We start from the raw sequence: 24,072 nt of genomic DNA on the forward strand, positions 1-24,072 counted from the left end.
AACCATATTCCAAAGGAAATGAGTTTAGCCTGGCAGGACTGTCTTCCCCCTGGGGCCATGTTGGCTCCTAGGGACTGTCGTTTACCTTTCCAAGTGCTTGGACACCATCTGTCCAGGACCAGCGTCCAGGCCTGGGGTCTGTCGTGTGGAAGAGTCCTCCTGCCATCAGCTCCCACCCCCTCCTGCCTGCGTGTTCACATCCTTCATGGTAATTAGCCGGGCTGGCCTCTGCCTGGTTTCCCATCACTCCGGGTTTTAATGCGGGCCCGGGCCTGGGAGCAGCTGGCCACCATGGAGGCAGAAGCAGAAGGAACTGTGGTCAGAGGACAGGGCCTGGGCACCAGGGCTCAGAAAGGATCAGGTCTGGAAACCTGTCACAGTCACTCTGGCCACTGAGACCTGAGAGGCGCACGAGACAGCGGCCGCTGAGGTCAGCGTCTCTAAATTGCTACTTCTTCCTTTCTTCAATTAAGGACAATTCTGATGCAGGAAGTTAACTCCTAGCAGTTAATCTAATGGCCTTGAGGCCCGGTGTGTTTGCTCTGTCTGAAGGCAGGGCCGGAACCAGCTTGGCAGCTGGTAGCAGGCAGTGCATTCGGGGCGGCGAGGGTGGCCCTGCACCCTCTGTAGACTCCAGGAGCCCTTGCTGTGCCAGTCTGCAGGTAGGTGGAGGTTGAGAGAGGGAGCCACGGATGGGGCCAGCTGTCTGGCCCACTGTCTTCCAGTCTGAGAAGGTGGGGGTGGTGGTGATGTGAGGCGATTGCTGAAATTCCCGTCCAGTTGGCTCCTCCTTGGGTGACAAGGGCTGGTGACTGTGAGACCCAGAGGTGGCAGAAGGGGCAGTGCCCATCTAGAGAACTTATTCTGTGAGCAGGTGTGTCTGCCTGGGCCTACGTGTGTGTGTGAGTGGTGCACACAGATGGGACACACACACATGTGCATGCATGTGCAAACCCAGAGATATGCATGTGTGCCTACAAGCACGCGTGCACACATGTGAGGCTGGGCCAGGAAATAGCAAGTTCCCCGACAGTTGATGGTCACTGTTGCTGCCAAGGACCAAGGCCCAGAGGCGCGCAGGCCCTCTGTGGTGGATTTTTCTTTTTTTAAAAATAAACATTTATTTATTTGGGAGATGAGAGCGTGAGAGAGCGCTCTGCTGGTTCACTCCCCCAAGTGCCTGCAAGGGCAGGGGCTGAGCGGAGGCTGCAGCTGGCAGCCAGGTGTCCCACGTGGGTGGCAGGAACCCAGTCACTTGAGCCATCACTGCTGCCTCCCAGGGTGCACATCAGCAGGGAGCTGGAGCTAGGAATGGAGCCGTGACTGGAACCCAGGCTCTCCCACAGGGCATGTGGCTGTCCCCAGCTGCACGCTAATCACTGCAGCAAACTCCGCCCCTCTGGGGCAGGTTTATTGCATCTCCTCTGTGGCCACTTCCATGTCCACGGGCCATGAGGCCAGCGCTGGACATCATGCAGCCTGCCTGGCCTCTGACACTCTCCCCCGCAGCAAGGGCGAGGGCAGTGGAGCATGCAGCACAGCCCCAGCGTCTCGTCCTACATGACCATGACCATGACTATGACCATGAACTTTCTTAGCTTCTGTTTCCCGCTGTGATAACTGGGGACATTACCACACACCCCAGAGAGTACAGGATCAGTGTCAAGCCCTGAGCACACTGCCCAGTCATGGGGCAGGGCTGCAGGCATCCGTTCACACCTGCCCAGCTGATGAGAGCTCTGGACTCGGGGACCTCAGAGCTCCTGCACTCTGTCTACTGCGGTTGGGGCCACTGTTTGTCTCTAGGGATGGAGGGGAACCCCGGGAGATGAGACTTTCAGTCCCTGCCCAGCCAGATGGCTTCTCACCAGGCCGTTTGGACAGAGGGCCCTGGAAGCCTGGGTTTTGCTGGCTGAGGTGACAGGTGACAGAGTAGGACCCATGGGAGGGTCTTTCTTAGGGAATGCAGGTTTCCAGTCAAGGCAGGAACTTGGCCAATTCATGGCCAACTCTGCCCGAAGACAGAAGAGCTCTCATTAGAGGTACTGAGCTCCCTGTCCTTAGAAGTAAGCAACCAGGAGCTGCAGGGTTGCTTAGCAGGGATCCTGTGAGCGGAGTCAGGGCCCTGGAGGGAATGTGAGGCTCGACACTCATCACAGCCCTGGCAGCCCACCTGTGCCCAGTGTCCACAGAGGAGCTTGTGGGAGGATTCCGGCTAGCCCAGGGATGGACTCATCACATGGACCTGTTCCCTGGCAGATGCGGGCAGCACAGGGCAAGCTGACCAGTTCCTGGGAGGGAGGTGGAGCTTCAGGGGAGGTGAAGACAAATAAGGGGCAGCTACCCCCCCCCCCACGCCTAAGCCCAGCAGGGAGCCAGGCGGCTGTCCAAGGCCTGTCAGACCTGTGCTGGGCCCTGAGCTAGGGTTGCCTGCTCTCTTCCCACCAAGCTCTACCGACCAGGCTTGGCCATCTGCCCTCGATTGGGGCTGCTTGGTGGAGTTGGAGCTGCAGCTGCCGCTGGGCAGAATCCCCAGGAGGCCTGGTCACCAAGGATGTGTGCCTATCAGGCTTGGGGCACTGCTGCTGGGGTCCTCAGCCCTGCTGCGTCCCGTCCCGGAGCCCCTGGTTTCACCCGCTGCCTGGCAGTTAAAGGCGCAGAAGCCCTTCTGCCTTGAAGCTGGGTCAGACCCTGGCGCTGGAGTGGGAGCGCCTACACGGGTCCTTCTCAGGCTCCGATCCCGGCTGACCTCCCTCTTGGCTTCATGGGGAGCCTCGCTGTGTCCCCGCACCGAGCCGACTCGCAGTGCCGGGTTCGGTGTGTGTGTGTGTGGGGGGGGGGGTCTCTGGTGCCCTCGGAAATTCTGTCTCCCTACCCCCGGAGTCTCTGCGCCCCGGGCTCCCGTCCCTGTCCCCCTGCTCGGACTGCAGTGTCTTCCTCTGGCTCCGGCGCCGGGTCTCAACGCGCGCTCTCGCTCTCTGCTCTTCGTCTCCGCGCGGGTCCCAGTCCCGGTGGCCGTGGCCCCGCGGCTGCCGCCCCCCGCGCTCTGCGGTGGCCGCGCGGACCGGAGCGCAGCGGGCGGGAGAGCGGCGGCGGCGGCCCGGGGCGGGGGTGCGGGCCCGCGGGGGCGGCGTTGGGCGCTGGCCTCCGTCAGTCCCTCCCCGGCGGCGTGGAGCGGGAGGGGGGTGGGGGGGCGGCGCGGCCGCCGTTCGGCGCCTTTAAGGGAGCGGGAGGGAGCGGCGAGGCGGCGGCGGCTGCGGTGGCGGCAGCCGAGGCGAGCGGGGCGGGGGCGCGGGGCGCGGCGCTCGGAGTCCGCTCGGGGCCGGAGGCGCCGCGGCGGCCGGGGCCGAGCCCGGGAGCTGCGAGGAGCGCGGGCAGCGCAGCCGGAGCCCCGCCGCCCGGGACATGGCCAAAGCGGGCGGTGCAGGTGAGGGCGGGCGCCGGGAGGGCTGGGCCGGCCGCCCGGGGGGGAGGGACCCGCGCGCCTCCAGCAGGGGCCGCGGGGCCAGGTGAGCCCCTAGCGCAGGTGGGCGGAGGTTCCGGGGTGGCTGGCGCGGGTCTCGGAGGGACCGGACCCGGGCGCCTGGCGAGGGGCTCGGCGCGCTCCGCGTCCTTCCCGCGGCCCCGGTCACCTCGTGGGACGGCCCCGCTGGAGGGGGCCAGGTCTGCGGCGCCCCTGTCCGGTCCCGCGATTGGGAGCTGTCATCACGCTCTGGAGGCCCCGGGTAGACCCGGGCACGGGGACCGAAGGGGACGTCCCGCGGCCGCCGCCCCGTCCCACGCCCCTCAATGTAAAGCAGGACGCGCCCCCCTTGTCCTGCCGATCGTGTCTCCGGGGCGCCACGACCCTCTCCTGCCCCCAGTTCCAGCAGGAGACCCAGATTTCCTCCCGGGGAAGGAAGGAGCCGTCCCGCCCCCTCCCCCACCGACCCCGCTGGCGGAGCTCAGGTACGGAGGTCTGAAGGTGGCGCCGCTGCCGGGGTCCCTGGGGCCCTGCCCTCCGCCGGGCTCCGCACGCAGCGCAGCCCGCGGGCAGTCGGTCGGAGGCAGTGGGCGTTAGTCATTCCTTCATTCATCCAGCCGGGCGTTCATTCACCAGCAGCGGCTTTGCCAGGCCCGGAGCTGGGCTCTGGGACCCGGTGGGGAGTGGCCCCAGCCCCTGTTTGCACTCTTCTGGGCCAGGATGCCTTGGGGAACCAGGGTTGAGGACAGCCTGTGCCCACAGGGCCGGCCATACCGTAGGTGCCTCAGCATTGCTGGCTTGTGAGGCTGGTGTGAGAAGCTACGGGGAACTCACACCCGACCCGTGACGTTGGCAGGTGCCATGCCGTCCCCCAGGACGGGGATGGGCCTGGTGCAAACCCCACCTCCCCACCCATAGGCAGAGGTGGGGACTGGATGAGTGTGAACTCACATGTGCACACACTGGGCAGGTTAAAGCCCACTCCCCCCTCCTCCCACTTCCCCCACCTCCAGTGCTGCCTGGGACCCTTGGCCAGGTCCCCCCGCTCCCTGGGCGCTTCAGTGCCTGCCAGGGTGGGGCTGGGTGTGTGAGACACAGTGAGTGCTGAGAACAACTCAACACCCCCTTTCTCACTTCCCTCCCTGGGCCCCTCCCGCGGGAGGCACTGGGAGCTGACATGGAGCAGGCTGGAAAAGGCTTCTGCCGCCTCCTCCCTCCCTCTGTGGGGCCTGGGTCCTTGCCCGCCCCCACTGCTCACAGAGTGTCAGGGGGTGTGTGTGACCTGTGCCTGCACCTGGCCGCCGTGAGCCCGGGTCCCCTGCCAGCGTGTCATCATCACAGTAGCAGGGACCGCCTGCAGCTTCCGCTGTGCTCTGGGCAGTGACTGTCCACCATCGATCCTGAGAGGTAGGGGATGTGCCTCTCCCTCCCCCTTTAAGACATCTGGAGACAGATCCTTGGAGAAAGAGCTCCTGCACGTGGCCCAGAGGGCCTGGCCAGAGCTGGGACTCAGGGTCAGGGCTGTTGGATTCTGAGGACTTTCTCCATCCCTGTCCCCATGGGTGGTGCTGCTCACCCAGTGGGGGCACCAGTCCCAACCCTTTGGCCCGTGGGGCCTTCGGTCCCCTGGGCGCTTGTACCAGTGACAGGCGGCTGTGTCTCCTGCTGTTCTAACGTGGTGTTGCTCCTGCTGCAATTTCATGCTTGGTCCTTGCCCTCGGGGCACCACGGTTTCGCCTGCCCAGGCTCCTGTCTCCCTGCCCGGCAGCCATCCCAGGTGCCTTCTGGGGCTGCCCGTTCGCACCTCTTCCAGGCTGCTTCGCATGGTGTAAATGGTCCTTCTCTGCTTGGGGCCCCTGGGCCCAGGGAATTGAAAACATCACACAGGAAGCTGTGTGCAGGAATCTCCTCTCCCCGACTGGCAGAATCTACGTGCAATAGGTGGATTGCCTCTGACCCAGGGAGCCTTGGAGATCAGGGGCCACAGTTCCTCTCTTTAAAGCTGTACGGCAGACTGGGAGTGGACACAGAGAGGGTGACTGTTCCTCCGATGGGCAGGAGCCGACAGGCTGGAGAGGGAGGCTGAAGGCCAGGAGTCGAGGCTGGGGCCCTGGCCTGTGTGTGAGGGTCCCCTGTGGACCCCAGGGATGCCAGGGCGCCTGATTCCAGGTCATCACAATGTGAGCTAGTGAGTGGCGCCCTGAGTTGTGCAGTGTACAGCCTGAGCAGCCAGCCATGGCGGTCAGGAGCTGAAAGGAGGCAGTGAGAGGACTGTTGCGTCTCCAGGAGAAGCCAGGCCCAGAAGATATAACCAGGTCCCAGAAAGCATGTGCTAACCGTGCAGAGAGGCATCCACATGGGTCACAGCCGGTACCCAGGCTGCAGGGGAGAGTTCAGCCCCGCAGACAGGAATCTTCCCAGCCACCCCTGTGTAGGGTTGGCGGAAGGAGAGCCCACGGTCTTCTGTGGAAGGCGGGAGGAGGCCTGACCCTGGGAATGCACGCGGGTGATAGGAGGTGGGGGCAGCGCAGGGCAGGAGTCGGAACGTGGAGGTCTATTCCCAGCACAGAGCTACCCAGCCTTCAAGGCTAGCAGAGTTGGGGCCGACAGGTGGCCGACAGGCTTGCAGGGCAGAGGTCTGTGTGCAGGTGTGGAGGAGCTGCTAGGGGGCGGGGAAGGCACCCAGGGGTGAGAAAGTCTGGCTGCCTGGGGCACAGGGGGCCAGGAGGCGTGGAGAAGGCGCTAGGTGTTTTCATAGATCTGCCCGGCCACAACGTGCTCCTCCCGGGAGGCTGGAGTGAGGCCAGCCTGGCGGAGCTGCCGCTGTTGGCTGTTGGGAAGGGTTGGTTCTGCTTGCTGCCAGCCACTGTCCCTCCCTCTGCACCCCAGCTGGGCAGGAACAGAGCGAGTGGCCCGGAGGGTCTGGGGAGGCTCAGGCTGGGGCAGGAATGTTTGCGGAGCCCTGGAGTGGCCCCGGGGCTGGGCTTTCCCGGCTGGCGGAACCAGTTTGTGCTGCTCCCAGGAGGAGCTGGCAGCCATGGTGGATCACACGGAGTGATTGAAGTCAGGAAAGTCCCGATCCTGTGGTGGCAGAGTGGGAGAGATGCTTCCAAGGCTCTGGTTCAAAGCCCTAGTTAACAAGGGGTCTGAGGAGCTGGCGCTGTGACGCAGCGAGCAAAGCCTCTACTTGGGACACCGGCATCCCATATGGACATTGGTTCACGTCCCGGCTGCTCCACTGCAGTCCAGCTCCCTGCTAGTGGCCTGGGAAAAACCGCAGAGGATGGAGCCAGGGCTTGGACCCCTGCCACCCCGAGTGGGAGACCCGGGAGAAGCTCCTGGCTTCAGCCTGGCCCAGCCCTGGCCACAGTGGCCATTTGGGGAGTGAACCAGCGGATGAAAGCGCTCTCTCTCTGTTTCTCTCTTTCTCGCTCTCTCCTGTCACTCTTTGCGATAAATAAATCTTAAATAAAAAAAAAAAATAAGGAGAGCAGAGGCGAGGAGGGGTGGCAGAGCTGGGCCTCTAAGCCCGGTTTCCGGCGCTGTGGTTTGGCCTTTGTTCTGCTGAGTCAGTCTCGTTTTAGGGCCTCCTGGAGGTGGGCGTGTCCCCTGACACTGCCCCAAAGCCAGACTTCTCCTGCACCCCCAGTGCTGGGGCTCCTGATGCAGGGCGGGGGCCGGATCTCTCAGAGGAGGGAACGATGGGAACTTGGGAAGCGGCAGCTCTGGGCTTGTCAGGACTTTGGGCAGGTGCCAGGGGACTTGAGGCACGACTCCGAGAAACGCCCAGGGCTTGGGTACCGGGATTGCTTTGCTGTGTACATCCTGGGAAGGGCATGACCTTGCACAAGGGCACTGCAGACTCACCTATCTGCTTAGGCCCCCAGTAGGAGGGCAAAGGTCAGATTGGAGGCCAATGGTCTACACTGCCTCCAGGAAGCCTTCCTGGACTTCCCTGTAGTCAGAGATGTGCCGGAGCTTGGATGAGTGTTATGTTCTCTGCAAATCTGCTGAGCCCTGCGGAATCGCCTTTGCTGCCTCTCAGTCCTGGATGGAGGTCACTGCCTGAGCTGAGCCTGTGACCCAGGGCCCGGGACCCCCAGCCCCCATTGGAGGCCCCAGGACTTGGTCTGGGTTTGGGAGTCCAGTGATGGGCCCTAGAATGTAAGGACAGGGCCAGGCCCTGCTTACTGCCCCTTGCTCAGGCCCCTGTGTGGGTCAGATTGGCTGGAAGCCATGGTGCTGTCTTGGGCGCATCCTTGTATCTCATAGCTACAGCACACTAGATGTCTCGTCCACACCTGTTCATTTTGCAGACTGGGAGACCGGGACCAGAAAGACAGGGGTCTTTTTTGGAACCCTGGCCTTGTTCCTCTTTTGTGGGCAGAGGGTGAGCTACCGGAGACCAACGGACTCTGGGGACTTTGTGGCAGGACCATGCTGCCTCCTAGGAATTCTCTTGAGGTTCCAGGCTTGGGGGCGGGGCCCATCTGGCTCATCTCTTACCGCAGCCCTCGGCCCGCCCTCCTGTCCGAGGGCCTGACAGCATCTGGCTGAGCGACATGTGGAGCCATGCTATAAACCCATGTTACGGCCTGGACGATTAAGTGTCTGGTGGTAGAACCACACCCAAAGTTAGACCGGAGCTGAGGTCTCCTCTCCTGGATTCGATATTCACAGGAGTGAAATGGTCCAGCAGAGCCCAGAGCTGCCCTTGAGCAGCCCCCGCTGTGCCTCAGTTTCCCCATCTGCAAAAGGGAAAGGGGAGGAGCTGGGAGGTCAGGGTGGGCTTCAAGCTCTTTCCGGCTCTGGCACTGCCTCGCTGTTGCAGCCCCTGCCACCCCTCACTGCCTGCTGATCCTCCCAGGTGTCCCAGGGGAAGGACTGTGGTGGAAGGGGGAGGAGAGAGTGCCTAAGAAATGAGATTGGGAATCAAATAGCAACTGAGCTCCCCACCCACTCCTGCAAATCTCCCTCCTCTTTCTCCCTTGAAGAGAAAGAAAATGCTCAATTGCACCCCCTTTTGCAATGGAATGGGAGCCTCAGTGAGTCAGTGCGGAGGTACATGCCACCTCCAGGGTCCCCTGTGTGCCTGTGCAGGCCTGCACAGCTGTGCGGCCACCAGCCCTGCGGGGCAGTGCCTGCAGGGGGTGGCCGGGGGCAGGGACCTCCTGCAGGTCTTGGCTCTGGGGTAGAGGCTGCGCCCCAGCAGGAGGCCCCACCCCACCTGCCTGCCTCCTCCAGGCTCCCCCAGGGGTGCCTCTGTGACACTCACCCAGGGATGGGGCCGGGCCGAGAGGCGGGCTCTGTGCGAAGCCGGGGGAACTGGGTCTGTGCTGGAGTTGGGTGCGGTGTGGGTGCATTCAAGGCTGTGGGGGAGGGAGGGGCGGGTATGTGCAGCCGGCAGGGGCTGCTGGGGTGGCTTTGTAGGGAGCACGGGCAGCTGGGAGGGGCAGGTGTCCTGTTTACTGGCAGACCTGGGCCGAGGGTGGCCAGCCAGGAGGTGCTCCTCTTCCCAGATGACCCGTTCTTCTGGAGGGAGGGGAAGTAGCCGTCTGTTAGCCGGGGAAGCCAAACAAGGGTTGGAAGCAAAAATAGAAATGCGCTGGGCTGTGTCTGGGAGGAGCCTTAAGTTCTGGTGGATCGCAGAGGCCTCTTCTGAGCCGCCTGCTGCGCTCACCCTGTTTGCTTGGCTTGCCGTGTTGGCGAGACGTCACATCCTGTGCCCGGCCTGCCTCGGGGAGACACGGGGGAGTGCGGGATCAGGGGCCCTGAGCTCCTGGGGCACCCACTGCGCAGCCACCTTTGACCTTGTCTGCATTGTTCCAGATTGACCCAGATCCTCGCCCTCCTTGGTCACAGCTCCCTGTGGTCCCATGGGAGCCCCAGGGGCTCCCTTCTCTCTCCCTGGCTCCCACCTCCTGCACCCCCACCCCACCATGAGACTGGTCTCAGCTGAACAGCTCTGGAATCATCCCTTGTGGCGAAAGAGCTATTTTCAGCCTTTGCGTTACCGTCCGTGCGTGTGCGTGTGCGTGTGCGTGTGTGTGTGTGTGTGTGTGTGTGTTATCCTTTGCTGTTGTCTTGTTTGCTTCTCGTATGGTAGGATCTGGAACTCTGTCCGGCCCTGCCTCTGGGGCCTGGTGGGCCGTTCTTGGGGCTGGGACATGGCACGAAGCGGAGGAGCCCCAGGGGCACAGGCAGCCTGAGCCCCTCCTTGCTCAGTGGCAGGTGGCAGGAGCTGCTCCCCTCCTGTTTGCTTCAGGTTGGCAGGAAGCCTTTGGCGCCCTTTGCAGAGGGGTGCTCTCTGCAGGAACCCCAACACCCCCCATCTGGCCTCCCCACTGCCCTGTGTAGTGCCTGGACCTTGAGTCTCCGTTCCCAGCTCCTCACAAGGGGGCCTTGGCATGACTGTACAGAGAGGGCCTTCCTCCGTCCTGACTCGTGTCCCCTGGGTGACCCTTGTCCCCACCCCTCCCCCATTCCCCTGACCCTGCTGCCATCCTGAGGAGCTGGTCAGGCAGAGCCTGGGGGAGGCACAGTGGCAGGCGCACCCAGGAGCTCCCTTCGGCTCTTGGAGTAGAAGTCTGGCGGGACAGAGCGGGGACATCCGGGCCTCGGGAGAATTGTTCCAAAGAATTCAGAACTGCTGGGTGCCTAACTGGCAGGGCAAATGAAAGTACAATAGATAGCCAAAGCTATTAATCACTAATGATCTCCTAAATAAGGTGATTAATGAGTATTTAAATGGTGCATTTAGGAAATAGCAGGTCTTCCAAAAGCACACCTTTCCCGAAGCTGCTGGTTTGGCTGAGCACCTGCTGGGAGACTGACTGATCCCCCACGCCCTGAAGCAGGCAGGTGGCAGCGGGTGAGTGCAGGATTCTCACCAATGCACAGAGCCCGCAAACGCCGCTCCACTGCTTCCCCAGCTACTGTGCAGGTGACAAGAAGGGGAGGCTGTGGGGATCCTGGCTGGGGGATACGCTGCTGGACAGAACTCCGCGCTCGCTGTGAGAGTGTCCTTAAGGCCACTGGATGCACATCTGGGTTGGCTGGGCACCCGCTGTGGCCGGAACTCAGCCTCAGTGTGCGGCTGCTCTTGTGTCTGTGGCTGGGCCCGAGACTGGGCCAAGGCTCAGTTTGTAGCTGGGTCTATGGTCAGGTTTGTGGCTTGGTTGGAGACTGGCGTTGTGTTCTGATACATGGCCAGGGTCATGGCTTGTCCTGTGGCCTGGGCTGTGAGTCGAGCCATGGCTGAGCAGTAGAGGTGGACAGCGGTTGAGGTCAACATCTGGGCCCTGGCTTGTCTCGGGACCAGAGTTGCTCCGTGGACAGCTGTGCAGCCTGAAGCCTCGGCCTCTGTCTTCGAGTGTTACCAAGGACAATGTGCCTGCCTCTAGGTCCCCGGAGGCCCCGGGTGCTGGGTGGCCCAGCAGGTTGGCCCTCACAGGGCTGCTGGTGTGTCCCCCGAAACAGCCCAGCACCCGAGCTCCTCGGAGGCACATCTAGCCATTTAGGACATGTTTCCATGGCAACCAACCCCCAACCAACACCGGCTCCTTTCAGTAATGCCTTTTTCTGGAAGCAGCTTCTGCTGGCCTCTCATCCCTCCCTGGGTGGTCCCACAGCCCCTTCAAGGCCGAGTATGGGCCAGCCGGCCCTGGAGCTGCTCTGTTCCCTAACTCCTACCTCCGAGAGGACGCGTGCCCTAGGAAGCTTCCCTGGGAGGGACCTGCCGGAGCTCACAGCTGTGCTGGCTATGCTGAGCCTAACAAGGACTTTGTCTGTGCCCAGCACTGGGCTGGAAGAGGCTGGGGGCTCCGGGAGGATTCCAGCCAGGTGTCTGCCCAGGAGGAACCTGCGGCCTGGGGCGGGGGCGGGAGGCAGGCAGTCGTGGATCTGGGCTGCGAACAGGTGTTCCTGTGGGCATAGGCACTGGACCTGCAGGAGTGCCGGTCCAGAGGAGAAGAGAAAGTGTGCAAGGCTCCTCAGCCATGCCGTGCTGGGAAAGCTGGGGGAAGAGAGCCGCTCAGGACGGGAGCGGACAGAAAAGACAGCCGTAGGAGGGCAGGGAGGGGTCAGCTCCGGGGCAGTGCTTCCAGCTTTGGGGGAGCAGGGGCTCCCATGGCAGGGGCCCTTGGGGGCAGGAGAGGGGCTGTCCTTAAAGCTTCTGCCTATGAAAGAGCCAAAGAGAAGCCCTTGGATGATCACCACGTCTGATTTTATTTAGCAAACCCTTTTGCATAGCAGCGATGGATTGCCAGGCACTGTGCTAAACCTGTGCCTAACATTCCTTCCCTGGCTCCTCCTGGCAAATTTTAATGCCCCTTTCACAGATGGGGAAACTGAGGCTTAGGTCACTGGCTGGTAAGTGGTCAAACTGGGATGGGAGCCAGCCCAGGCAAGAGAGGGGCAGAGATTCCTTTGAGAGTGGAGAAAGGCCAGGCTCTGGGGGAAGAGAAGGAGAGGGGGTCCCCTGCTCAGATGATGTGAAGCTCCCCACTCCCATGCTGCCTTTGGATCCCTGGAGCTCTGGGGTGGAGCCGGGGAGCAGTGAGGTGGGATTATACATGAGCGTGCACGGCCGTGCAAGGCTCTCTCTGTCCATGGGAAGTCCCGGGGCCTCGTTAGCTCAGCCGCGTCGGCTGCCAGAAGCCAGACCCCATGTGCGTGCTTATAGAACTTGTCATTCTCATGGAGTGTGTGTGTGTGTGCAGGGGAGAGAGAGAGAAAGAGAAAGAAAACGAGAACAAGAGCCTGGTCCCTGGAACTTTTCATTCTCCCAGCCCTGCTCGCGTATGTGGGGCATCACCAGGCTGTGGCTTCCAGTGCAGGTGCAGCCAGCGCTGGGCAGGAAAGCTGTGGCCGCAGCCCCAGGGCCAAAAGGCCGGCAGGTGCAGGTGCAGGCCTGGTGTCATGCACCTGCCGTGCCCATTCCTGGGGGCTCTTGCTCCTCCCTGAAGGGCTGGGGACTGTGTGTGTAATTTGAATGTCTCCCAGCCATGGCTCCCAGCAGCTGTCGGTGTCCCCTCCCTTGGCCTGTCAAGCCAGGCTTTTTATTCTTAAGAAGAAAGTTCTAGATCCAGCCTCCCCTGGTCATGACTTAATTGCTTTGGCCTGTGTCTCTTCTCCCTCATTCTCTGTCTCCTATCAGGCCCCAGGCTTGCCAATCCTGTTTCCCCCTTCCTTTAAGGCTCAGCATGATCCCCTCACCCAGGGCGCCTCCAGGCTGCAGAGTTCCTACTTCTGGGATGTGCAGTGTGTACCTGTCAAGGAGGGTGTGGGCTTCAGCCCAGGGGCCAGGCCAGCCTGCTGCCCTGTCTTCCTGCACGCTGCTGCTGCTGTTGCGTGGGAGGCAGCGCTGGGATGTCCCCGGGGTAGCACTCCCCAGGGCAGGGACTGTTCCAGTTCAGCTCTGTCCCCCAATCCTCCCTCCCGGGCTCCATCTGGCCCAAGGTCTGGCCTGGGAGAGTCGGCCAATGCCCTTGTTCCCTGCTTAGCTGTGCGGGCTTCCCCTGGTGGGGGAAGACAGGGGTGGGGTCCTTGGTATAGGGCAGAGCTTTCGCAGAAGGCCCTTGTCTGTCTGTCTGCCCATCTGCCTGTTTCTGTGTCTCTGGGTTCTAGGGCTGAGGGAGAAGGTGAGCAGGTGGAGCTGAGAGTCTGAGCCAGGATCGCTGGCTGCATCTGCGCGGGGCGGTGGGGGGGGGGGGAGACTGGGCCCGGGACAAGGTCTGGGAGACCGTATGCTCCTGCGGCGGTGGGCAGATGGGCCAGGAGAGCGTGGGGGTGGCTCCTGCACCCCCTCCCGCAGCAGTAGTCAGGTGCGAGGGACTGTTTCTCTCAGGCTGCAGGCAGGGTGTTCTGTCTTTGGGCCGATTTAAAAAATTACCGTGGTGTTGGAGGTGGGGTGGATGCTGGGTCTTCGGGATGAGGTAGGCTGAGCCTTGGAGGACACTGAGGGGGCTCTGCAGCCTAGGGCAGGGCCCCAGGGAGCTGCCTGGGAGTGCTTTAGGTGTGCTTGCCCTGCCTCGAGCCTCAGTTCTGTAGCTGACTGCTATGTGGGCGATAGAATACTTTGGTGGCTGATTTTATTTAAGTCTCCAACAGGGAGGTCAGGATCATGATACCCATTTTACAGATGAGAAAAATGAGGTTCAGAGAGATTAACTTGCTTCAGGTCATAGATGAGGAAGTGTAGCATGAACTGAGGTTTGTGCCACTCCAAAGCCTTTGTTCTCATCTCTCTCCTAAATGGTTCTAGAACTGGAGCAGCTACGCTCCTTTGTGAAAAGCCCAGGCTGGCCGCTGACCCTTGCCCAGCTCTGCAGCAGCCAGTGCGAGGGTTATGATTGGTCAAGAGAGCAGGTGATGGCGAGGAGAAGAGGCTGGGTCCCTCTGGCCCCAGCTCGTACAGAGCAGCCTGGCGTGCTGCTCTGACCACAGACCTGGAGTCAGATGGCTCTGGGTTCCAACCCTGCTTGCATTGCTTATGGGTCCCTGTGTCCTCGGGAAAACCCCTTCACACGTCTAAGCCTCGATCTCAGTGGCTGGAAGGTGGGGCCTTGCTGCGTGCACTCTGCTGGGCTTGGCTGGGATGAGTTTAGATGCTCTGTCGGGCATCTTCTTGGGACCCTGTACTCGCCCCAGAAAAAGCAGGACTGTGCGGGGCAGGGACCTGTGTCCAGCACCCGGTGCTTCTGGGCCTTTGTCCCTGCTGCTCTGAGACCCCTGTGCCCACCTGTGCCTCTTGGGGCCTTTGGCACCCCTGACCCACGGCTACCTCCCCCAGGGGACTTTCTGATCCTCCTGGACACTTACTTAAAAAAAGGTTTTATTTGAAAGACAGAGTTATAGAGAGAGACAGATAGAGAGAAAGAAATCTTCCATCCACTGGTTCACTCCCCAAATGGCTGTGACTGCTGGAGCTGGGCCAGGCCAAAGCCAGGAGCCAGGAGCTCAATCCAGGTGTCCCATGTGGATGGCAGGGGCCCAAGTACTTGGACCATCACCTGCTGCTCCCGGAATCTGCATTGGCAGGAAGCTGGAGTCAGGAGCCAGAGCTGGGATTGAACGCAGGGTGTGGGCATCTCCATCGGTGTTTTAACCTCTGCATCAAATGCCTGCCCCTGGGGACAATTAAGGAAGGAGGAGATGGTGCGGGTGAGAGGGAGAGCGCTTGTGTTCTTCATAGCACTTTTTTTTTTTTAAGATTTTTTTTTTAAAGATTTATTTCATTTGAAAGACAGAGTTGCAGAGAGAGGTAGAGACAGAGAGAGAGGTCTTCCATCCGCTGGTTCACTCCCCAGATGGCTGCAATGGCTGGAGCTGTGCCGATCCGAAGCCAGGAGCCAGGAGTTTCTTCCAGGTCTTCCACATGGGTGCAGGGGCCCAAGGACTTGGGCCATCTTCTACTGCTTTCTCAGGCCACAGCAGAGAGCTGGATCGGAAGTGGAGCAGCCGAGACTAGAACCAGCGCCCATATGGGATGCCGGCGCTTCAGGCCAGGGCGTTAACCCGCTGTGCCACAGTGCCGGCCCCTCTTCATAGCATTTTTCACTGAAGTGGGGGGCCCTGACCCCATGGGCTTCCCTGTCCCCTGCACACTGAGAGCCCCGCCCTGTCCCTTCTAGTCGCCACAGTGTCTCCAGCACCAACCCGGTGCCCATGGAATGGGAAGCGTCATTTGCTGCCCACCCTCTTCTGTTCACCTCCAGCTGGGAGAACCCACTCCCTTGGGCGGGGCAGCTTTGCCGCTGTGGTAGGAAGCCCTCAGAAGCCGGCCCACATGTAACCTAGGAGGACGGCAGCCAGCTCAGAGCCACTGGCTGGGGAGGGAAGGCCACATTCTAGAGCGAGGGTGTGCGCTGGGCGTGGCAGGCTGCCTTTGTTCCTGGGTGCAGCATTGACCATGAGCACCAAGGAACCCCTGCATACAAATCCAGCCAGTAAATCTTCCCGATGCCTCACCCTCTTGACGCCTGCTGCCCCGAGCTCGGCACAGCACTGGGGAGGGGAACAGGGCCTTCCTAACCATCCCGATTCTGGCTTCCTAGGAATGCAATCGATTTGGGTACCAGAGCTATTTGTGCACTGATGCAGTAATATAGTATGGTAATATAGTGTTACTTATAATATGTGTGAAAGCTTGTATCCCTTTAGTATCCGTTGGTTGAGAAATTGTATAAAGCTAACATAAGCTCAGGAAGAACTTTAGGTGATTGTGTTTATTTTCATTTTTTGCCTAAGAGGCTGAGAGACACACATGCACGCACACAGAGACATATAGACTATGTATACATTATATATGTATGTATGTATATGTATACATGTGTGTCTGTATATATATTTATAGAGAAGGGGGTGAGATCTTCCATCTGTCAGCTCACTCCTCAAATGCCTGTAACAGCCAGGGCGGGGTCAGGCGGAGCCAGGAGCTCTTTCCTGGGTCTCCCACGTGGGTGGCAGGGAGCCAAGTACTTGAGTCATCACCTGCTGTGTCTCAAGGCCTACGTTAGCAGGAAGCTGGACTGGAAGCAGAGCCGGGACTTGAACCCAGGCCCCCCCGGATATGGGTGGCGAGTGTCCCCAGCAGCATGTTCATTGCTGTGCCCCGGTGCCCACCCTTGTGTTTTCTGAATCGAAGAAATACTCAAGTGTCATGTTTGTGCTATTGTGCATGCTATTGTTTTTTTTTCTTTCTTTTTTTCTTTCTTTTTTTTCCTTTTTCTTTTTGACAGGCAGAGTGGACTGTACAGAGAGAGAGAGAGAGAGAAAGGTCTTCCTTTTTTCCGTTGGTTCACCCTCCAATGGCCTCTGTGGCTGGCGCGCTGTGGCCGGCGTACCGCGCTGATCCGAAGGCAGGAGCCAGGTGCTTCTCCTGGTCTCCCTTGGGGTGCAGGGCCCAAGCACTTGGGCCATCCTCCACTGCACTCCCGGGCCACAGCAGAGAGCTGGCCTGGAAGAGGGGCAACCGGGACAGAATCCGGTGCCCCGACCGGGACGAGAACCCTGTGTGCCGGCGCCGCCAGGCAGAGGATTAGCCTAGTGAGCCATGGCACCGGCCCATGCTATTGTTTTTTAATTTTCAAATTTCCCCTCTCATTGCCAGCATGTGAGAGTGTGCCTCGCCTGACTTCCACGTTCATCTTGTGCTCTGCGATCTTGCTATACTCGGCTATGGGGCCCAATGGAGGTTTTTTTTTGGATAGATTTCGTAGAGTTTTTTTTTTTTTTTATCGTTTGTTTTGTTTTCTATGTAGACAATTATGTCACCTGAGAATTAAGACAGCTTTATTTCTTCCTCTCTGGTCTGTGTACTTTGCATTTTTTTTTTTTTTTTGGTCTTATTGCACTAGCAAGAACTTGTTCCACCTGCATTTGGAAAACAGTCCCATAGCCCCGTTAGAGAAACGCGGTGAGGATGCAGCTGGCTTCTCACGTGGCTGCCCTTGCGGTAAATCCAGGGCCCCAGCCTGAGCTGCGCTGTTATGCGGCCCACATGGGCGAGCTCGGGGCTCGGAGCTCAGAGGGAGCCAGGGCAGCATGCAGCAGGCCTGATTTTGGACCTGGAGGGGGCTCCTGGGTCAGTGCATTACCTGCACTGTGTGTGTTGGGGACTTTGTGGTGGGTGGGGCAGAGTGACAGGCGGGGGGGGGGAGGAGGGGGCTGTGTCCCCAGGGCTGTCCTCACCTGGGCTGTCCTTAGCAGCTCCAGGTCTGGGCTCAGCACCCTGTGGAGCAGGGGTGTGGTGACCTGGGGCTGCAAACGTTCTCCTGGGTTGCATCAGAGGCTGCACCATGGCTGTGGCTGTGACTGGGGAGGGACTCACCTCCCACCTGTTTATTATTAACATCTGCTATGCTCCCAGGTGGGCTCTGCAGGGCCAGTCTCTGTCAGGTTGCTCATTGTATGGATGGGGAAACCGAGGCAAGGTGTTGCTGACAGAAGGACCCAGGGCTATGTGTGGGGCCAGGACACGTGCGCCTGGTGGCTCAGGGAAGTGAGACCCCGTGTGGGTGCTGGCCTGGCTGTTTCCGCTGGCAATGCAGTCCGTTGGGTGGTGCACATTATTTTACACGCCCGGGACCAAGGCTAAATAATGCTGAGGACATCATGACATGCCATCATTTAAGTCACAGCCCAATTTCAAAGATGTCAGTGTGAAAAACATGCATCTTGAACTGGGAAAAAGAGTTAATAAAATTGGAGTGTTTCAGATTCTTATGCTACTATCATCATGTGTTGAATTGCTTAGGTGCCTAAACAGTTAAGTCTTACACATATGAGAATTTCCATTGCATCAACAGTTTCATCTTAATGCAGCGACTCCCTTTCCCCCTAATAACCCACACTAACTGAAAATCTCTTTTATCTTGCATATTAAGTTTTCATTGGAAAGCATTTTTTTTGTGCTTGTCCTAGAAAATAAAACTTGTTACAGAAAAGAGTTATATAAAATTAATAGTCATATAAAATTACGCATGCAGTGAAAGCAGCTTCCTCTGCTTCTCATTAGACCCCGCCTTTCAGGGAAGATCTCTACGGGCATTTTGGTACCTGTCCTTCCAAACATTTTAATACATCTGTTCATATAGTTATAATATATATATATATATATATATATATATATATATTGACAGGCAGAGTTAGTGAAAGAGAGAGACAGAGAGAAAGGTCTTCCTTCCATTGGTTTACCCCCCAAATGGCTGCCACAGCCGGCGTGCTGCGCCGATCCGAAGCCAGGAGCCAGGTGCTTCTCCTGGTCTCCCGTGCAGGTGCAGGGACCCAAGCACTTGGGCCATCCTCCACTGCCTTCCTGGACCACAGCAGAGAGCTGGACTGGAAGAGGAGCAACCGGGACAGAACTGGCGCCCCAACCGGGACTAGAACCCGGGGTGCCAGCACTGCAGGCGGAGGATTAGTCAAGTGAGCCGCGGTGCCGGCCGTTATATAATATTTTAAAAAATATTTGTGTATTCATTTGAAACGCAGAGCTACAGAGGGAGAAAGAAGGAATGAGAGAGAGAGGTCTTCCATCTCACTGGTTCACTCCCCAAATGGTCACAACAGCCAGAGCTGGGCCTATCTGAAGCCAGGAGCCAGGAGCTTCTTCCAGGTCTCCCATGTGGGTGCAGGGGCCCACGCACTTGGGCCATCTTCTGCTGCCTTCTCACGCACATTGGCTGGGAGTTGGGTCAGAAGCAGAGCAGCTGGGGCTTGAAGCAGCCCTCTGATACAGGATGCTGGCATTACAAGCGGTGGCTTAACCTGCAGTGCTGCAACACCAGCCCCAGAGCCCACGCTCTTGGCCATGTTGCACGCATCACTCAGCATGCAGAGAGTTTTTTTTTTTTTTTTAAAGAATGGAGTCAAAAGGAACATACTGTTGTGGGATGACCCTGCGCTTTTTCTGCTAAGCAGTCCTATGGGCATCTTTCCGCGTCAGTATTGGAAGAACTGCTCTGCCTTTGACCAGTGCAAGGGCTTCCCCAGAGGCCATGGCTGAGTGTGTGCGGCCCAGGCCCCGTGTGTAAGCTCGGGGGATTCGAGCACGCTCTCAGCCTCCCTGCGCCCGAGACGACCAACTGCATGCTTCTGCCTCTGAGCTTCCCTTGGGGAAATTATTAGGTTGATCTTCTTCCAACAGCTTTGCGGTTTTCATTTCTGCAACTTGATTTCAGTCCAACCACAGTCCCAGCATTTCAGTTCCACGTACCCGGGTGGCACGCAGAGGGGTTGGCCGGTGCGCTGGTCCCACCAGAGTCCCAGAGTTCCTGGTGGAGGAGACTCAGAGAACAGAGTGGGGTTCCTGGCCCAGGGCTGTCCCTGTCCTCCCTCCCCCTGGTCCTGGGCTGGGAGGGGCGTTGGTGCAGAGTTCAGGATGAGGCATGTGTCCCCTGGGTGTCCTCACTCCCACCTGCTCCAGAGGCCCCCTCAGCCGCACAGCCTGGCCTCTGCACTTAGCGGTGCAAAGCACCACTGCCGTCCTGAGTGTGACGTTAGTTGCCGAGCACATGGGATCCTGCCAGCAACGGACTGATTGGTGTCACTGTGCTATGGAGGGGAAACTGAGGCTGCGGGGTGGGAAGGACTTGGCTGTGCAAGTCGCTGGTGGCAGAGACAGGGCAGAACTCAAACCCAGGTCTTCCTCTCTGTTCTGGGTTCTTTTCTCTGTTGGGGGCTGCGGTCCTTGGCTGGGCTGCACCTGCAGTGTGTGGTCACCATTTGTGGTGCTCATCAAGGTGTCTGGTTCTCCCCTCCTCCACCCTCTGGAATGGGGTGTGGCCATGTGGCTTGCTTTGGCCACTGACACATGGGCAAGTGTCTCTCTTCTGGATGACATGTGTGCAGGCGTGTTGCTTCTGAGTGACACGAGGGCAGGTGTTGCTTCTGCGCAGACGCGTGTCAGACTGGACGTGCTTTCCCGTGCCCTTGCCTCCGCCTCAGCCGGCCTGGAGGTCTCATTTCCAGAGGGCTACGTCATGAGTGACAGTGATGAACAGGGTCTCCTTCCGACCCGGGCACCTGTTGTTACCAGTGCCCAGGATCATTTGTAACCACACACAACTTTGCTTCTGCTGCCCAACATGCTGCGTCTCCTTGGCAGAAACCTCTCAACCGCCTCCAGCCTCAGTTTTACCTCCTGCAAAATGGACATACTTATTCCCGCCCTGCTGGACGGGACTCTGCCTGAGGGCACTGATGAAAGCAGACGAGAGGGAGGGCTCTGGGGGGCCTGAGGCTGTACAAGGAGGGAGCAGGCGTGCAGGAAACTGAGTGCCCCTTAATCCAGGCGGTCTGGGCTTGCCTAACAGGTGTGCTCCTGTTGGCAGGTGGCCCTACCCCGGGCGGCGGCGCCCCCTGGCACCTTCGAAATGTCCTCAGTGACTCCGTGGAGAGCTCGGATGATGAATTCTTTGATGCCAGAGGTGAGTGAGCCCATCCCCTATCCCTGGCTGGGGGCAGGTGAGGGGGAGACTCCTGCTGGGGGCTGGCAGCCCTAGCCACTCAGTTCCCCACTCTGTACCCGCCCGATCCCTGAGGGTCCCAGGGTTCATCCCCTGGCTGTGCCCAGAGCGTTGCCGGGAGCTGTCCTGGGTGCTGGAGCTCCTGCAGTATCCAGCAGGCACCGGTACTACCCTCATCCAACTTGTGCCCGAGCAGGAGGGGCCAGCACCAAACGGACACAAAGGAAACCCCGGCCACAGAGAGACGCCATCAAGCGAATGCACCGGGTGTGAGGATTGGGGGCCTTTGTGCAGTGTGTGTTGGCGGGGAGGTGGTTACCCACACTCTACACAGCTGGGGAGCAGGAGTTGGCCACTGACAGGTGGGAGAAAGAGCCTTCCAGACAGAAAGGACGGCAGGAATGACAGCCCTGGAGTAGCAAGGAGTGGGGGAACACTCTGGAATGTTCCAGGGGTGTCACAGGGAGGTGATGAGCAAGGGGCAGGAGTGAGAGGCGAGGCTGCAGGGGCCAAGGGGAAGAGCGGCCTCGCCGCTGGCCGGGAGCCGGGGATCTGCAGGACTGTTGCTCACATTCGGGGAGAGACAGCTGTGGGCGAGGAGGGGGGCCTGCCTCACACTGGGACCTGGCAAGCGGCTCTGTGTGGGCTGGGGTGGCAGAAAGAGGCACCTGCTGGGTGCAGAGAGGTGGACACCGGCCTGAGTACAGGCCCGGGGATGAGAGCGCACAGGGCAGATGCATGGTGCCATGGGCAGCAGGGATTTACGAGAGAGTCTAGAGGTGTGGGAGCAGGTGGGGGGAGTCCTGGGCTCTACACCCCACCCTGGAGGGTCCCCCAGCCTCCGCCTCACCTGCACAGCCTCACTCTGGGAAGCCTCATGTTTGGGGTGTGGACTTGCTCCTGACAAGGGACCTGCTGCACACTGAGGGGATGCCGGGAACATGGCTGGGTCTTTCACCTTCCTGGGCCTCAGTGTCCCTGTGGGCTCTGGACTCCAGTAACAGAGTCCACAGAAACATTTCCTGTTTCTGAAGGCCACGTGGCTGGGAGGGGGAGAGCTGGGGAGCTGTCCTGGGAGGAGAGCCCCACCCTGATGCCAGCCCCAAGCTGGCCCATCTGGGACCCGTTTGCATCTCCCGTTGGCCTCTGGTTGCAGGGGCAGCGGGGGCAATGTCTCCCCAGGAACTGATCCCCAGTGTGACCATGACGGCTTCAGCTTTTTGATCCTAGGCTAATTTCATTTAAAGTCCCTGTGTGGCTTGTCAGGGCTCTGTGCTCCCCACCCCACCCCTGACGCCCCAGCCAAGCTGTGCTGCAGTTGGGGGTGGGGCAGGTGGCCAGGGGTGGCCTAGGGGCCAACTCCATCCCTGGGGCCCTGTTCACCTGCTTGTCCTGGGAGCAGCTGTGGCGACTTCCTGCCCCCCTCCCCTCCCTGTCTGGCACAGTCACCCTCGATGGCTCCATCCTCCCCTGTCCTGATGTCCCGCCCTTTCTGGGACGACACTGCCCCCTCTCTCTCTTCTCCCCGCTCTCCCAGGGCCACGCTCTCTTCCTCTCTCTCCCCTCTTCACTCTCAGTGTTCCCCGTGGGACTCCCATCTCTGCCCTCCCCCTTCCCTCTCCCAGAGCTTCTAGGGCCCCACAGGCCCTGGGCCCTTGGCCTCCCTGCCCCATGGCCTTGGTGGGCTTCCTTGGCTCAGGGCCACACGAGGTGGCATCAGCCGTCTCTCTCCCAGGGCCCAGTCCCACCCAACTCGGCCAGGCTGTGGACATCCAGGTTCCAGAGCAGCCCTCGAGGGGTCACATCCCTGCCCTTTGTCCTGCAGCCCAGGCTGAGTCCTGCCCCTGACCTTGGATGTGGTCTCCATCCTCAGCCCTGAGCAGGGCTCGCACCTGCTGCTTCTGCACGTCCCGCTCGAGTTGTGGTGGAGCCAGCTCGTGACCTCCAGCCCCATGGGAGCACAATGGAGCATTTCCCTCACCCAGCCCCCAGATACCTCTTCAGCCTCCATGCATGTCCAGGCTGGCCATTCCTCCATGTGTGCAGGTTTTCCCAGGGAGCCGGGAGCCCACCATCTCTATCTCCTGGCTCAGAGAAACAGGACTGGCAGCCAAGTCCTGGGGGGGCTTCATGCTGCTTGGGGGTGCGTGGCATGGCCACACAGGTGCCGGGCATCCTTCTGTCCCCAAGAGCTCCAGGTACAAGCCCTCGCCCTGCACCCTGAGGTGTGTTTACACTGGGGGATACCTCCTTTCTGAGGACCAGCACTGAGCAGGCCCTTGGAGAGGTTTGTCTTCTTCCTCCTTGGTGCACTGGTGGGGAAACTGAGGCCAGAGCCTGGAAGGGACCTCCCAGGATCACACATCGAGGTGGTAGTGGGGGGCTAGGGCCAGTGTCCAGCTCAGTCCTTTGCCCATGAGTTGTTCTGGGACTGGCACCTTCCTCCCTCCCTTTCTGCAGCAGCCCACTGGCCCAGTGCTGGGGCTCACCTGGTGGCATCATGGGCTAGGCAGAGAGGGTGGACTCATAGGTCTTCCGGCACTAAGTTGTCACTTGTCCTCCTCTCGAAACCTCCACGGACTGTGTGTGGGGGCCGCAGCCCAGCTCTGTGGAGGTTTGGAAGGTGCAGAGTGAAGGCAGACCTGGCGTGTCCAGAGCAGGTGTGGCCTCAGACCCAGACGTGTCAGGGTTGGGGAGCACCTCCAGGTGTCTGAGTCTGACACGCTGGCCCATTTGACAGGTTGGGAGCCCGAGGCCCGAGGAAGTTGCTCAGGGTCACACAGAGGTGGAGCAGGGGCTAGAATTCAGCCGAGAGACAGACAGAGAGCTCTTCCGTCTGCTGGTTCACCAGCCAAACACCCACAACAGCCAGGGCTGGGCCAGGCCAAAGTCAGGAGCTCAGAACTCAGTCTGGGTGTCTCACGTTGGTGGCAGGGACCCAAGTACTTAGCCACCAGCTGCTGCCTCCCTGGGTGGCGCATTAGCAGGAAGCTGGACAGAAAGCCGAGGAGCCAGGCACTGGGATCTGGGGATCCCAACTGGGGTCTTAACTGCTGTGCCAAACACGCACCCCGTGACTCTGTCCACAGTACTGATGGAGCTTCTGCCCATCAAGTGCCAAGTGCAAGGGGACACGGGAGCTGAGAGACCCTGTCCTGGCCCTCCAGGAGCGTGCAGCTTGGTGGCTCGCAGGTGGTGGGGAGAAGACAGTGCCAGCAGGTAAGGACACTGAGAATCACCGTGTATAAAATATCGTGAAGGAACAGACGCCTCAGCAAAATGATGCCCCGGCGGCAACAAGGCCCGTGTGAAGATATTCAGCGTCATTCGTCATTAGACCGATGAAGGCCGCACTCCGTGCCTCTGAGAATGGCCAGGGTGTGCAGGAATGGGAACCTTCCAGCTCTGCCAGCCGGGTTGTACGAGGGTGCAAACATGTGGGACAATAGACAGCAGCTACTTAGAAAGTTCATCAGCCGGAAATAAGATGGGACCCGGCCCCTCCACGCCCAGGCCAGGGAAGCAGGTGTTGGCCCATGAGTGTTCCTCACAGCCTTATTCATGGTAGCGCTGAACTGAAAAGCGCACAAACATGCAGCAGTGAGTGAGTGAGCGGAGGAGCCCCTGGTGGTACAACAA

General features: G+C 59.9%; 1 protein-coding gene across 1 annotated transcript in view; it reads left to right on the forward strand.

Moving 5' to 3' along the window:
- Positions 1–3,239: 3,239 nt before the first annotated feature.
- PITPNM3 (PITPNM family member 3) overlaps positions 3,240–24,072 on the forward strand; it is an 88,001-nt gene continuing 67,168 nt past the window's right edge. Inside the window, exons 1-2 of the mRNA XM_008270855.5 lie at positions 3,240–3,427; positions 20,299–20,394. Coding sequence (XP_008269077.5) covers positions 3,406–3,427; positions 20,299–20,394 — 118 coding nt within the window. The 5' untranslated portion in view covers positions 3,240–3,405. The remainder of the gene's footprint in view (positions 3,428–20,298; positions 20,395–24,072) is intronic.

This window comes from Oryctolagus cuniculus, chromosome 17 (genome assembly GCF_051225735.1).
Source record: "Oryctolagus cuniculus isolate XC-2025 breed Fujian yellow rabbit chromosome 17, ASM5122573v1, whole genome shotgun sequence".
In the NCBI taxonomy this organism is placed as follows: domain Eukaryota; kingdom Metazoa; phylum Chordata; class Mammalia; order Lagomorpha; family Leporidae; genus Oryctolagus; species Oryctolagus cuniculus.